This window comes from Lissotriton helveticus, chromosome 6 (assembly GCF_964261635.1).
Source record: "Lissotriton helveticus chromosome 6, aLisHel1.1, whole genome shotgun sequence".
NCBI lineage: Eukaryota > Metazoa > Chordata > Amphibia > Caudata > Salamandridae > Lissotriton > Lissotriton helveticus.
The window spans coordinates 907,006,602-907,021,033 of NC_136067.1; the positions used below are offsets into that span (position 1 = coordinate 907,006,602).

The window sequence follows — 14,432 nt, forward strand, 5'->3', positions numbered from 1 at the left end:
TTATCTGACACAAAGTGTGTTCCGTTATCTGTAACTATACATTTTGGAGGCCCTTCTAAATCAAAAATCTTTCTCAGGAAAGTAATAGTGGAATTCGAATCTGGTGATTTAACAAAATCAAAATATAACCATTTTGAAAAATAATCGACTAAAAGAATTACATATTTATTTTCCTGTTGTAGAATGGAATATGTTCCTGAAAAATCTACTCCAACTTTTTCCCAAGGTGAATCTGGAAATTCTGTGGGGTGTAAAGGTACTTTCATGGTGCGCCAATGTTTGTCTGATAATAAACACTCGGGGCAAGAATCAATTAAACGCCTGACTTGAGCATCTAAGGACGGCCACCAATAATTTTGTTTAATTCTCATGGCAGTTTTCGTCATTCCTAAATGCCCTTGATGAGCAAAACTAACTATGGATTCTCTTAGTTTAAAAGGTGGTACAAATTTCTCACCTCTGCGAACAATGTCGTTTTCAACAAAAAGTTCATCTGCAACTTGAGCGAAACTTCGTAGATCTCCGCTCAGATTTCTAGGTTCAGGCCAATGGTGTGTAGAAAAGTCTATAACTTTCAACAAGACGTTATCAGCTTTAGTAGCATTTTTCCAATCTCCTTCTGAAATGATAGAACTGACTTCATTTATGGCATCTATTAATGTGACACACTCTACATCTTCTACTAAAGTGTCTTCTTCATCATCTTTAATCATAGCCATTCTGGATAAACAATCAGCGCGAAAATTCTTGCCTCCCATTATGTGTTTAATTGTAAAATTAAATTCTTGTAATTTTGATACTAATCTCATCAGCCGAGCTGACAAAGAAGTAGTGTTAGACTTATTAAAAATATAAATTAGTGGTTTGTGGTCGGTAACCAACTCGAACTTCCTCCCCCAAATGTACATTTTAAATTTATGGACAGCCCAAGAACAAGCTAAAGCTTCCCTTTCGATTGTACTGTATCTTTGCTCAAAATCTTTTAGAGTCCTAGAAGCGAAAGCGACTGTTTGTTCTTGTCCGTTCACTCTTTGTGTGAGGACTGCCCCTAAACCAGAAATACTTGCGTCTACTGTAATAATTGAGATTGCATCCTCTCTAAATGCATGAATAGCTTTTGCAGAAATTATCATTTTTTTAACTTCACAAAAAACTTTGTCTAAATCCTCGGTCCAATTGAAATTGGACCCTTTTCTTAAAAGTTGTCTTAATGGCTCAACCAGCTGAGAATAAGATTGTACAAACCTGGCATAGTATTCTGCCAGACCTAGGAAAGACCTTAAAGCGTCTTTATCTGGGGGAGGTATTGCATCTTCAATAGCTCTAATGACAGAAAATTTTGGAGTGATACCTTTGTCTGAAATCGTATGGCCTAAATAGTCAATTCTATTTACTGCAAACTTGCATTTTTCTTTGTTAACTGTCATATTCGCAGCCATCAAAATTGACAGGACCTTCTCAAGAATTTTATTATGTTTGTCTAAGGTTTCAGCGAAAATTAAAATGTCGTCCAGGTATGCTTGTACACCTGTAATTCCCTGCAATAATTCATCCATCAATTTCTGGAAAACACTACCAGCGGACGCCAACCCAAAAGGAAGTCGCAGGAATTTGAAAGCCCCGAAGGGGGTAATGAAAGCTGTAAGTTCTTGCGACTCTTTAGATAATGTAACTTGATGATACGCTGACCTTAAATCTATTAATGAAAACCATTTTGCTTGACCAATGTTTGCTAGTAGTTCATGAATTCTTGGGAGGGGATGACAGTCAATAATAATGTTCTTATTTAAAGAGCGTAAATCCACACACAACCTAATTTTTCCAGTCTTTTTTCGAATAACTACAATAGGTGCGACCCATTGAGAAGAATTGATGGGAGAAATGATACCTTGTTTGCATAAATCGTTTAACATTTCTTTTAATTCTGATCTTACGCTCAATGGGACCGATCTGACTTTGTGTGCTATAGGTTGAGCTCCTGGAATTAGCCTTATTTTATGTTCGAATCCTTTCACGCTCCCAACCATTTCTTCAAAAACAGGTTTAAATTTTGAAAAAATGTCATGAATATCTACATTAGAATTGTCTATGCTAGCCACAGAAAGTCCATTAGATACCGTTTTAAACTTAGGTAAATCCCCAACTTTGATGGGATTATCGTCACCAGGAACTAGATAAAGTCCCATCAAAGCTAAGTCTTTCCATCCCACAATGTTTTTACCTTTTTCGGCTACATACATTTTTGTAATTGTTTCTCTTCCTAGACACTGAACCAAACCTTCAAAATAACCCAACATATTAATATCTTTCTCTCCAAATGCTTTTGGGTTGACGTCAATCAAAATTGCATGTGATAGCAAGAACTCTAAGAGCAGCAATGTATTCTTCTACTTTCTCTTCTTCTTTCTGTTTCCTGGAATAAAAATTGTGTCTCTCAAGCATGATGTTAGGTTCATCACAAAATTGTTTTTTAAGTCTAGCGATGGCTTCAATATATATATTCCAAGGATTATCTCCGCTTTCGTCTTGTGAAATGGGAGGGGCTATAGGAACAATGCTTTTAAAGATTCGTTGACCAGCTTGACCTAAACAACCAAAAAGTAAAGCAAATTTTCGCTGTGCTGAATAGCCAGTAGCATCAATGGCAATTAAATGATTCTCGAATAACTCAAACCACTCTGACCATATAATATTAGGAGTACCTGGTTTACTCAAGAAGGGAGGTGGCTGTGTTATTTGATGCCACTGGTTATCAGACACGATAAGCAATAAATGAGGTACAAAGGATGAATGATTTTATAAACTGTATGAAAAATTAATTTTGTTTTGAACTAAAATTAACTTTAAATTGACTTCCAAATAGTAAAGTAATAATCTAATCTGAATAAATAATGAAATAGTACTTAATGGTGTTGTGATAAAATGGTAAAGCGTGCGTATCGCAGTATTGACACGCAGAGACAGTTGCTTCAGAGTTTTAAAGCGTGCGTATCGCAGTAATGACACGCAGAGGCAGTTGTTCCAGGCTATTAAAGCCTGCGCATCGCTGAAGAAAATACGATTAATTAATAGAGCGTGCGTACTGTTGGAAATGTCAAAATTAAACTAATGTGACCTGGGAGTAGCGTGCGTATCGCTGAAACAATACGCGTATGAATCTTGACATAGGGTTGTGCCGTTTTGCATAAAATTATATATTTTTAAAATTGATGTCAAATAGTACCTTGATTCGACGGGTGAAACGTTTACCTCTCTGTTTTCCGTCGTCGATGGAGAAACGCTTACTTTTCTGTTTCTTGTCGTTGGAAATACAGGTAGAGCGCAACCCAATGGTAATGCGCGTTTCAAACCGTTGGTTGTAACCATCCAATGGGTGATATTCGGTTATGGCAAATTGGTGTTTTGTTGGCCAATAAGCGAACACTTCTTAATTTCTGGTTACCCTATTGGAGGTCATGACCTGCTGAGCTCCTATGTTCCGTAATCAGGAAATGTGACGAGACGAAGGAAGCAAGACGAGTCGTCGGCATCCAAAATCTAACAAGTAAGTAAATAATTCTTGTTTGCGTGGGAAAGGGTGGAGTTTGTTTCCCAGCGTCGCCAAATGTAGTAAATAATTGATTAGTCAATTATTGATTCTTTTATGGAGTTTATTCTGATAAGTAAACTCCACCCAGCAACGGAGCGTCTGGTCAGCGGCAAGCCTCAGGTTACAATGGCTAACCGTAGATTCAACGACCGTGCGTGGATGGTAGGTAATTCATACAATAACATGTTTCTCTACGAGCCTTAGCTCGCTAACTATTTATAATATCGTCACACGCCGCGTGGAGTATCACGCGGCGCATGACGTGACTCTGTACATTACAGAGCTCCAGCCCGCCGTCTTCCGTAATCAGCTTCGACTAGCCTGCCAGAGGTCCGAAGACAGCGGAATTCGGTGGCGGAGGGCCCCCCGACTCCGTTCCTGTCCTCGGTGGCTGCGGCAGTCAGCCGCAGACACGTTTTTGCAGCATCGAACGGGCGGCCTGTCCGCAACACCCGCAGCAGAGTGGGGGCCTCGAGATGGGGGCGGCCCCAGTCGGGGTCTGCCGAGGCCAGCATCCAGATGACCAGCCTCTGCTCGGCAACGGAAAGGAGACAGGAGAGCCCTCCTGTCACACGTAGAGCCGGCGCTCACAGTCTCCCTCTTCCCTGGAGCTGTTTTCCTGACAGAAGATCGCCGCCGCGCGGGCCCTGGGCCGCGCAGCGAGACATCCGGGCCCCACTGTTGCTGAGCTGCAGTGGGCGGAGACCTAGACGAGGCACTTCTCTCTCCCGCCTCGCCCACAGCTCCTACACCTCCAGAGACGCTGCGGCCTGCCTGCCCAACCAGCCCTGCCTCTGCCGACAAGGCGTTGGAGCCTGCCTGACCGGAGCTACCAGCGGTTGGGCCGGAGCTCCAGCACAGGCACAGGCCTACCATCGAGCGACTCCTCCCGGGCTCTGCCTTGACCCACTGCACTGTGGGTCTGCCTTTCTTGGCGGGGTGGCGCCTACGGGATTCCCCATGCTGGATCTGGGCCTGACGCCCTGCAGTTGAGCGACGAGGTCCCCGAACGGTGGCGGAGCACTGACCTACAGAGTTGCCACGCACATAGGAGACCGGCGAAATCAGCGAGTTGCGGACCAGCGGAGGAGGTAGGCCCCTACTGAGTGTGACTGTGAGGGCCCTCGCCTGCGGAATACTGAGGTGCCTCTGGAGGCAGCACCGTTGACTTTGAACACCGGGGACCCTGCATCTTGGCCCCCTCCCTCTCCAGCATCCTATTGGGGTGACTCTTGCTGCCTGTTGCGAGTGACTGGACCACACATTGGGAGCCCTCGACACCCTGCAGTGGTGTATGCAGCTGTAAGGCAACTGTGCCTTGTGTGGACAACGGACTGAGGTGGCTGACTGTGGCGGAGGCTCACTGGACAAACTGATTGGGGAGCGCGCTTGCTGGTGTGGTTGCCTCCGATTTGCCACGCTGCCCACTCCCTGGAGAAGCACACGTTCGGCTGGTCCCCCCCACCAGTCGGGTGGACTTCCCGCTAGTTGTGGTAACCCCTGAGGCGGTGAGGCTGCGCACCCCTGAGTTGCTGGGAGCACTCCCTCTCTGAGAACACATGCGGACACCCGGGGCACCAGGGGACAGAGGCTGCAAGAACCAACCCATTACGCAGCCGGCAGCAGTACCTGGAGCTTTCCTTTAGAGTCCCCACGACTATGTCCTCGGCTCAGACGAGGAAGCAGAAAATGTTGCAGGACATCTTTGGAAGGGCCCGGTCCATCTCTGATATCACAACAGCATCCCCTTCAATGGCGACCACGAGGCCCAACCCTAGCACCGGAGACGAGCATATCACTAAGGCATTCCTGGAATCGCTCTTCAGTACTCTTAGGGCTGACATACAAATGGTGAAGACAGAGCTGACGGCCGAGATGCGGGAGATGTGAACAAAGTGGGGGAACTGGTCGCAACGCTGGAGAATAAAAGCGACACTACCCCGACGCAGGTGGCCATGCTTCAGCTGGAGATTATATGGCTCCAAGACCAGCAACTGGATGTCCAGACACACTTGGAAGACCTCGAGAATAGATCATGTCGGCATAACATCCGAATCCGGGGGGTGAAGACGACGGAGGACACCAAGGATCTTTTCACCTTCGTGCAGGGCCGCTTCCGCCACATCTTGGCAGCCGCACCTGACACTGAAATCACCCTAGACCAGAGGTCTTCAAACTGGGGGGCGGGCCCCCCTAGGGGGGTCTCGAGTGATCCCAGGGGGGGCGCCAGGCTCTGGCCAAAAGAAACATTATGCTTTGTTTTCAGCCTAAAAAAATGAGCAGCAGTTAGCACGTCTGTAATGGGCCATCATTCACATCCTTTGTCATTTAAATCCTGGCTGGGAGAAGGTGTCAAAAGGGAAGGGACTTCAAATTTTCTCCAAGATCCACACTGCCATTACGAATAACCACACTGGATCCTTTGCACATTAGTAAGGCCTGCCTCACCGGAATAGTATGTTTGGAAATCATGTATTTGTTTTAATTTCTAAAACAGTGACAGAACTTAGCTGCAATGTTTAAATAAGTCTAGACATATTTAAACATTGCCAGTTAAATAAAATAATTGTGAAGTATTTTGAGGGGGGGGCCGACAGGTGCCCTACATGAAACAACTGGTTGAGCCCGACCAGGCCGGTTTTATTACACAAAGGCAGACTAGTGAAAACACTAAGCGTATATTACATCTGATAGAGAAGGAATCCCGCACCCAGGGCGAGTATATGCTCCTGGCCATCGACGCAGAGAAGGCTTTCGATAGGGTGCACTGGTCTTATCTGGAGATGGTTTTGAAGGCCGCTGGCTTTGGCGAGAAGCTCCGCACCCGGATCCTGATCTGCTATCGATCCCCCATGGCGACGGTGCGCGTCAATGGCCACACGTCTTCTCGGTTTCCTATTGGGAGGGGTGCCCCCTGTCGCCCCTCCTTTTTGCACTCTACATGGAGCCCCTAGCACTCAGAGTTTGTCGACATCCTCTAATAGCTGGGATTAAGTTTGGCGGGGATACCCACACCATAAGCCTTTATGCTGACTACATCCTGCTATCCCTCTCGGACCCGATCACATCAGTGCGCTCCCTTTTCATTGAACTGCACAACTTTGCTCAGGGGTCGGGCTTAAAAATTAATATGGATAAATCATTAGCCCTTAATCTCTCCCTCTCTCAACATACTCTCACTCACCTCTAAGAGGAACATCTGATACAGTGGTCGACAGCAGCGATCCCGTACCTAGGAATCCAGCTCGCTCCCACCATCCAAGCCACTTCTGACCTTAACTACTCCAATCTCCGCACTCGCATTAGAAAGGAATAAAACAGGTGGAAACACTGCACAATATCCTGGCTGGGTAGGATAGCAGCTACTAAAATGACTATACTCCCTCAAATTTTATATATCTTCCAGACTCTTCCCCACCGACCCCCGCTAGGTTGGATCCAACAGACTCAGGCGGACCTATTGTGCTTCATCTGGCCGGCCGTAAGCCGCACTTCCACCACCAGGTGGCAGTACTTCCGCCGGAGGAGGGAGGTGCGGGGGGCCCAATCTTCAGTCATACTTTCATGCTGCTCAGCTTAGGTATCTCGTGGAATGGCAGCGTCTGGAATCAGAGAAGCACTGGCTGTTTCAGGACCAGGCAGTAGCGGACAGACCACTACAGGGAGTTCCCTTTCTCCACAAAAATCACCGACTAATCTCTATGCTTCACCCATCACGGGCACCATTATGGAATCTTGGGATCGCACCAGTACTCATGCACAACTGACCACCTTTCCATCGCCCCTCACACCATTGTTAGACAATCCAGAGTTTCAGCCTGGTACAGAGGCCCGAGCCTTTCAAGCATGGCGCTCTTCCCCCTGCAAGTCTCTGGGAAATCTCTTCGATTTAGATGGTATTATCCCATTTCCACAGCTTAGGGAACTCTACGGTCTCCCAGAAACAGAACGTCTGCCATACCTCCAGGTTCGACACTGAGCATTACACTCACAAATTAAACCGCAGGCACAACGTCTACTATCTGCTTATGAAAAATGGCTGATAACACGCACCTCTGAAAAAAGAATCATCTCTGACCTATATTAGATGCTACTAGGCCCTACCGCCCACACATATAATGCAGGTCGCGCTCGCTGGGAGATAGATCTGGGGAGACCCCTAAGCCACGAGGAATGGGAGGGCATTTACCATAGGGCAGAACACTCGGCATACCATATGGCCTCACAGAGACCTTGACCAAGATCGCTACCTATTGGTACTAATCACTGGAGTGCCTACATCGCTTTGATCCAAGGCAAAGTGACCTATGCTGGAGGGAGTGTGGGGAGAGGGGTACACTGGAACACGTCCTCTGGAGCTGCACCCGCATACAGCCATATTGGTCCCAAGTCCTTGACGAAATAGACCTACACTTAGAAACCCAGCTCCCTCGTTTCCCCTCCTACACCCTTTTGGGCTTACCTAACCCTTTAACGTAACCACTTAAGTCCTGAAGGGGTCGGTTGATAGCAATTTCCCTAGGAGCGGCCTTACAGAACATCTTGATCCATTGGCGATCTACCCAACTCCCCACGCACTCTGGCTGGCTTCAAAGACTCTGGACGGTGTTGGGTATGGAGAAGCTCACGCTCACACTGGCTGGAAGGGGGTCGGAGTTCCCTGAGTTGTGGCGGACCTTTTTGACTCTCCTGGTGTCCGAGTTTCGAGAGTTTACATGCCTCAGATACCTCCAACTACTTTGTCTTCCAGATAAGCGGATACCAATCGACAGCTCCAGGAAATGTCGCAAACGACGCTACTGATCAGTGTGTTGTTTTTCCCTTATTCCCCTCCTTTCCAGTTTTTGTTTTAAGGTGGACGAGGGATGGGCGGGGCGGGTGGGGCTTAAGGGCGGGGGGTTAGTTTGGGAAGTTCTTTATTTGTGTTATCTTCTGTTGACTCTGCCGACCCGCTTCATGCTTATTGCCTGAGGTAATGTTGTCCACGGCGACCTTGTTGTCTCTCTTGCATTCTGATAGCGGATCAGAGGGTCTTGTCCTTTACATTGTATGAAAATTAATAAAAGATTTAAACCATAATAAGAACGGGCCATGGCTGATAAGTCTATATTGAGTAATTTTACACTCGGATTTTATGAATAGCCAAAGTAGTAAAGTTACTCAGAAATGTAAGACTAAAGTTACACATGTAAATTACTCACAAGTGTAACTTACCTTTGTGAATAGCCTTGAGTGTCTGAAATCTCAGAATAATCATTTTCACTATTTTAATTGCCTTTTTTCGCATTTTTTACAATAAGACATTAGTCCTGATGACCACTGCTTGATCACATAAACATCACTTCTGATCTACGTCATATGTCAATTGAAAACCATTTAGAACACAGCATGTTGTGAAAGTTTGATATAATATAGGCCAAACTAGAGAGTTAGAGTTATTTAAATTATAAAAGCTTTGAATCAGTTTTAAGATGTATTTTTTATCTTTTTCATTTGTATTATACATAGGAAAAGTTCAACAAGCACAAGTAGTGGATCTTAGGTGTACTGCTTTGTACAACATGCAAGTAGACTGGGGGTAACGTTGCACAGTATAACTCACTGTTATTTTCCTTTTCAGGACGCCAAGATGAGCTTTCCGCCTGCAACGTACCATGAAACATCAAGTTCTGGCAGGCATATTACATCACCTGAATATTCAGAATCATATGAACTATATCCAACCTACGATTATGATTCTAATTCGATGCCGTGTAACAAAGAGGAAATCAGGGCATTTTCAAAACTATTACTGCCCGTTGTATATTCTTTAATCTGCATCGTTGGGTTTGTGGGTAATATTTTCGTGGTGCTGACTTTCACATTTTATAAGAGAACCAAGTCAATGACAGACATATACCTTTTAAACATGGCCGTCGCAGACATACTTTTTGTCCTGACTATCCCGTTCTGGACAGTGTATCGCGCCAAAGAATGGATCTTTGGTGATTTTATGTGCAAACTTGTCCAAAGTGTCTACAAAATCAACTTTAACTGCAGCATGCTACTATTGGCATGCATAGGCATTGATAGATATATTGCTATTGTGCAGGCCACACGGTCATTCCGGTGTCGAGCAATAATGTTGACATACAAGCGAATCATATGCGTGTTTGTCTGGATATTCTCAGTCCTACTCACCAGTGTAACATATATCTTCAATACAGTCTACCCACACAACAACATCAATGGAATCAAATGGGTCTGTGAACCCCAATACAAGATAGAGGCAGCCGGGACATGGAAAATACTGAGCTTAAGTACTCAAGTACTTTTGGGGTTTTTACTTCCTTTTCTAATCATGGTTTTTTGCTACTCCTTGATTGTCAAAACCCTACTGCAAGCGCACAATTCTCAAAGGCACAAGGCCATACGTGTTGTCATTGCAGTTGTGGTTGTATTCCTGGTTTGTCAGATACCCTACAATATCGTGATCATAGTAAAAGCAGCAAAACTCTCCAATGAGTGCGCCGATCAAAAACTACTGGCGTATGCTCAATTGATCACTGAAGCATTGGCCTTTCTCCACTGTTGCTTAAATCCCGCGCTCTATGCTTTCGTGGGGGTGGAGTTTAGAAATTACTTTCTGAAGATCATGCGAGACATCTGGTGCTCTAGCAAGAAGTATATGACAGGGAGAAGCTCTTTAAGGTTATCTTCTGATGTATATCTTTCTCGGGGCACCAGTGAGGTCTATGATGATAGACACATCTCATCTTTTACCATGTAAATCCTATGCAGTCACAGCAATGCTTCATTTGCCAGCGAAACCAAGAAGTTTTGATCTGAATGAAAACTACAGTAGTTAGCTTTGTTTACTACTGATAATCCAGTACTAATCTGTTCAGTACTCACTAGGAAATATTAAAGACACAAAGCACAATTGTTTCTGAAAACTTAGAATCCCTGTGGGTTATGCGTACAAGTTATGGATGACATTTAAGCAACCAGTGAATGACAGAGCACTGATTTTGTTTTACTTTCGCTTTGTCTGTTCCCCCCATGACGGAGGCATCATGACACCCATTTGCACAGAATCACAAGTACAGCTGGAATACGTGACCCCTGCTCTATGCGCTCTGTCAAGAGGCCAAGGATTGGATGGCCATGTGTTCTGACAAACTGACAGCACTGTGAGAAACTTGCTGTGCCTTCAGTAACAGCTCCATAGCTCTCAATCATGGCCAGTTAAAAACACCTGGTACAGCTCAGTCCAACGTATGCAATATACAAGAGTATTGTGCTACATAAAATAATTTCAGAAGCAGCATCCCGGAAATAGCTAACACTCTTAGTGAATGCCGTCATTAACTAAAAGACATACAATATAAACAGAAACTAAGTTGCTGACCTTAATGTTTTAAAGTTACAATTATATGTTAACAATGGTAACATGTACTTACTTCAATTGCCTCCAGTGCATCCTTAAACACAGTGATCACCTTCTTGCCCATTACTTTACTGGTTCTGCAAAGACTATGTATGCCCTTCAGAAACCTGAAGAACTGACGGGGAGGACCAGAGGACCTTATAGCTTTATAGAAGACATCCCACCCCGCCTCGCTGCTCCAGACCAGGAAGTGAGACCATGGCCCCGAGTGCAGAGTCCCAGAGTAGAGCCAACTAACCTAACCAATACAGGAGTTGCTTTCCTGCTGTTCATAATAGTAATCAGCATGACAATAGTGCCAGGGTCGGTTTCAAAATGCTAACTCTTCTGTCCTATTGAGACTGGGGGCCTGTGTCTGCATGCCATCCGGCTATCTAACAAAGTTTGGGTTGGACAGGTCTGAAGTTTGTATGGCGGCTGGCCGTTGCAAGACAGCAAGCAATTCCAGCATGCACCCTTTAAACTTAAGGCCAATTTGTCCTGCTGCCGGTCAGTAGGAATGGTCCCACCCCTTTCCTCACACTTGGGCTGTACCAGCACCCTTGTGTACTTCTCCCCTCTTGTGATCCGTGTTGCTCTCTCCCTCATGTGCTTCTAGCCCGACCCTCTGTTGTTGCCTTCTTGTGTGCTTCTCCCTTCACCCTGTGTTGTTCTGTCCTAGTTGGACTTCTCCCCCGCACTCCTCTGCTCTTTCTCTCATTCGCTCCTCCCCTTGCCCCTCCTTGTTCTTCCCCTCTTATGCTTCTCCCTCCATCCTCCAAGTTATTTTCCCCTTCATGTGCTTGTCCCCGCCCAGCACTCCCTGTTGTTACTCATACTTGTACTTCCTCATAGGTGCAACTAGAGCCACATTTCGGGGGGGCTACTAAAAATTTCGGGAGGGGGCTAATTTGTCTAGTAATAGACAGAGTGGAGACATGCAGGGGCTCTAAGAGGGGTGAGAAAACAACAAAGACTCGTTAGCGAGTAAATGGTCTTTTAAACACCTGTGAAGTACATAAGTGTGGCTGCAATAAGACTGACGCCAGACCAGCCAACCTACAGTAGCTCACAAACTGTTTGTGTGTGTGCCCGGGAAGCTGTCTCAACCCGGGTTGACATACACATTGAGGGGGGCTGAAGCCCTTTGAGTCCTCTGGGCGTTGCATGCCTGTGCTTCATCATATGCTTTTCCCCGTTGCTTTCTCACATCCTGTGTTGCACTCTCCCCTGAGTGCTGCTTTCTCCTTCATCTTCCACCCGCACCACCACTCCTACTCTTTTTTTGTACCCTCCCACCCCTAGTTGTACTTTGTTTAACTTCACCTTTTGCACAAAATAATCTTTACTCATTCTGTATCTGTCTGAGCACTTGGAGCCAAAACTAACCATGCCACCAAAGAAAGTATCTGAACGCTCAGTGCCTATAGTGCTCAAAGAATCAGAGCTGTGATGATGCTTCTCTGGAGCGGAACTGCAGAGTCTGAACTTTCCCTACAAATTATCTGACCCAGTTCAGATATATATATTTATCAAATAGATTTATTTTATGTATTTGTATGTGTTACATCAATTTTTGAAATTTCTAAATCAATCATGCAGTAATCTTAGGTTCTATTTGTCAGTGAATTGCAAATACAGCCGGTACAGCACATACAAATAACGTCTCAACAGTTTAGATAAAATCCCAGTCATACATATGAGCAAGCAGTGAATCCTGGGATTATAGAGATTTGGTGCTAAAGTGTTAATCTGCACAACAGTATTCTGCTTTCGGGGTGGGGGGTGTCTTAGTTGTATCTGCCACATGCTTGTCGATTTCATAAGTCTTGACCACATGTAACCTATCGTTGCCCCTTCATGGCGGGCGTTCATCTGGAGGGAATCTTAGCACCCTGAGTCATACTTCCCGATCGTCCACTAGTTTGGGGTCAGTCCTGACTAGCCTTGTTTAAGCTCCCTTGGCTACGCCCCATTTTTCCTTTTTTTTCTTTTGGCCAATATGCAAAGTATCAGGAAAAATGCTTTTGTCAATGCTGTAGATCATCGCCAAAAGGCATTAGCAAAGCCAGTAGGTTGCAATGGCAAGACCTTTTGGCTTATCTTATTTCACATGACTGTCTCCAACTGATAAACCCAACAAAAGAAAACATTAAAAACCTTTCATTCATTTTTATTTTCCATGCGCATCCCACTTCTGCCCCTTTACTTGTGTCTTACAAAGAAGCTTTTCAGAGCAGGTACTTGTGCTCCTCAATTCTATGTTCTGTTCCAGATGGCTCTAAATTCTTTTCTTGGGGGGTTTGTCAGTTGATGCAGAGCTAATGAATAAAAGTATTGTGGTCTACGTGTGTCAATAAAGCTAAAATAACATTTGATGACTGCATTCTGGATATTTTGCTTCTTTTACTAGTTCTCCACAATTTCTATCTTCTATAGCGTCACAAGTCAATATCCTGTACCATATTTCTAGGACCATGATTAGAACCATGACAAAATATGTTGCTAAACTAAGCTTAAACTATTCACAGAATTAGGTCGCTCCTTTTTCTCTTTGTTTTTTTTCAACCTTTCTAACATGAGCAAGGTTTCAAGTAGATCAATGGCTTGGAGCAAACAAACATTTATTTTCAGAAAACACGAAATAAGTATACTTTCCAATCCAAGATGAGAAGGGTGGATGTATCACTATAGTGACACTATAAATAGAAAACCATGACCATGGTGAGGTAACTTTTTCTTCTACCGCATTGGATATTCTATAGTCACTATTAGTATTTTACAAGTAATGACAGCAGCAACTGGGAGAGAGCAATATTCAGAAGCGAGTGATCCTATCATTTCTCTTGGAAGGGGAGCTACAACCTATGGGGTTAAAAAGAGGCTCCCTCATTGGATCATATAATTTATAGGGGATCATATTTACATTTCTTATGTCTTCCATATTAGACACATTGTAATACATTCTAAAGGTATAAAAAACTTTGGGCCTGATTTAGATCTCGGTGGATGGGTTACTCCGTCACAACGGTGACGTATATCCTGTCCACCAAAATATAAATCCCATCAGATATAATGGGATTTATATTTCGCTGGACAGGATATCCATCATAGTAGTGACAGAGTAACCCGTCCACCGAGATCTAAATCAGGCCCTTCGTTCCCAAATTGTAAATTCAAACACTGATATACAGAGTATCAATGATACAGATTAAGCAATCTTAACATATTTTGGAAATGTGTGGTTAAATCATTTATGCTTCTATATAAGACCTATGATTGTCTACATTGTTAACAAGGAGTCTGGTTCAGTGTCCTTGCTTTTTCTTCTATCATGTATTGGATTAAACAGGTCAAGACAAATGCTGTAATCAGTCTGCTATGGTCTATAACTGTAGGAAAGTTGCCCTTTCCGCAGGGTCACCCTGGATTTTT

At 44.5% G+C, this 14,432-nt stretch overlaps 1 protein-coding gene across 2 annotated transcripts in view; it reads left to right on the plus strand.

Moving 5' to 3' along the window:
* The window catches only part of CCR6 (C-C motif chemokine receptor 6), a 145,726-nt gene extending 132,353 nt beyond the window's left edge, over nt 1-13,373 (plus strand). For both annotated transcript variants that reach the window (XM_078646881.1, XM_078646882.1), the window contains one exon: nt 9,210-13,373. In XM_078646881.1, the coding sequence (XP_078503007.1) occupies nt 9,219-10,358 (1,140 nt within the window). In that variant the 5' untranslated portion in view covers nt 9,210-9,218 and the 3' untranslated portion in view covers nt 10,359-13,373. The remainder of the gene's footprint in view (nt 1-9,209) is intronic.
* Nucleotides 13,374-14,432: the final 1,059 nt, after the last annotated feature.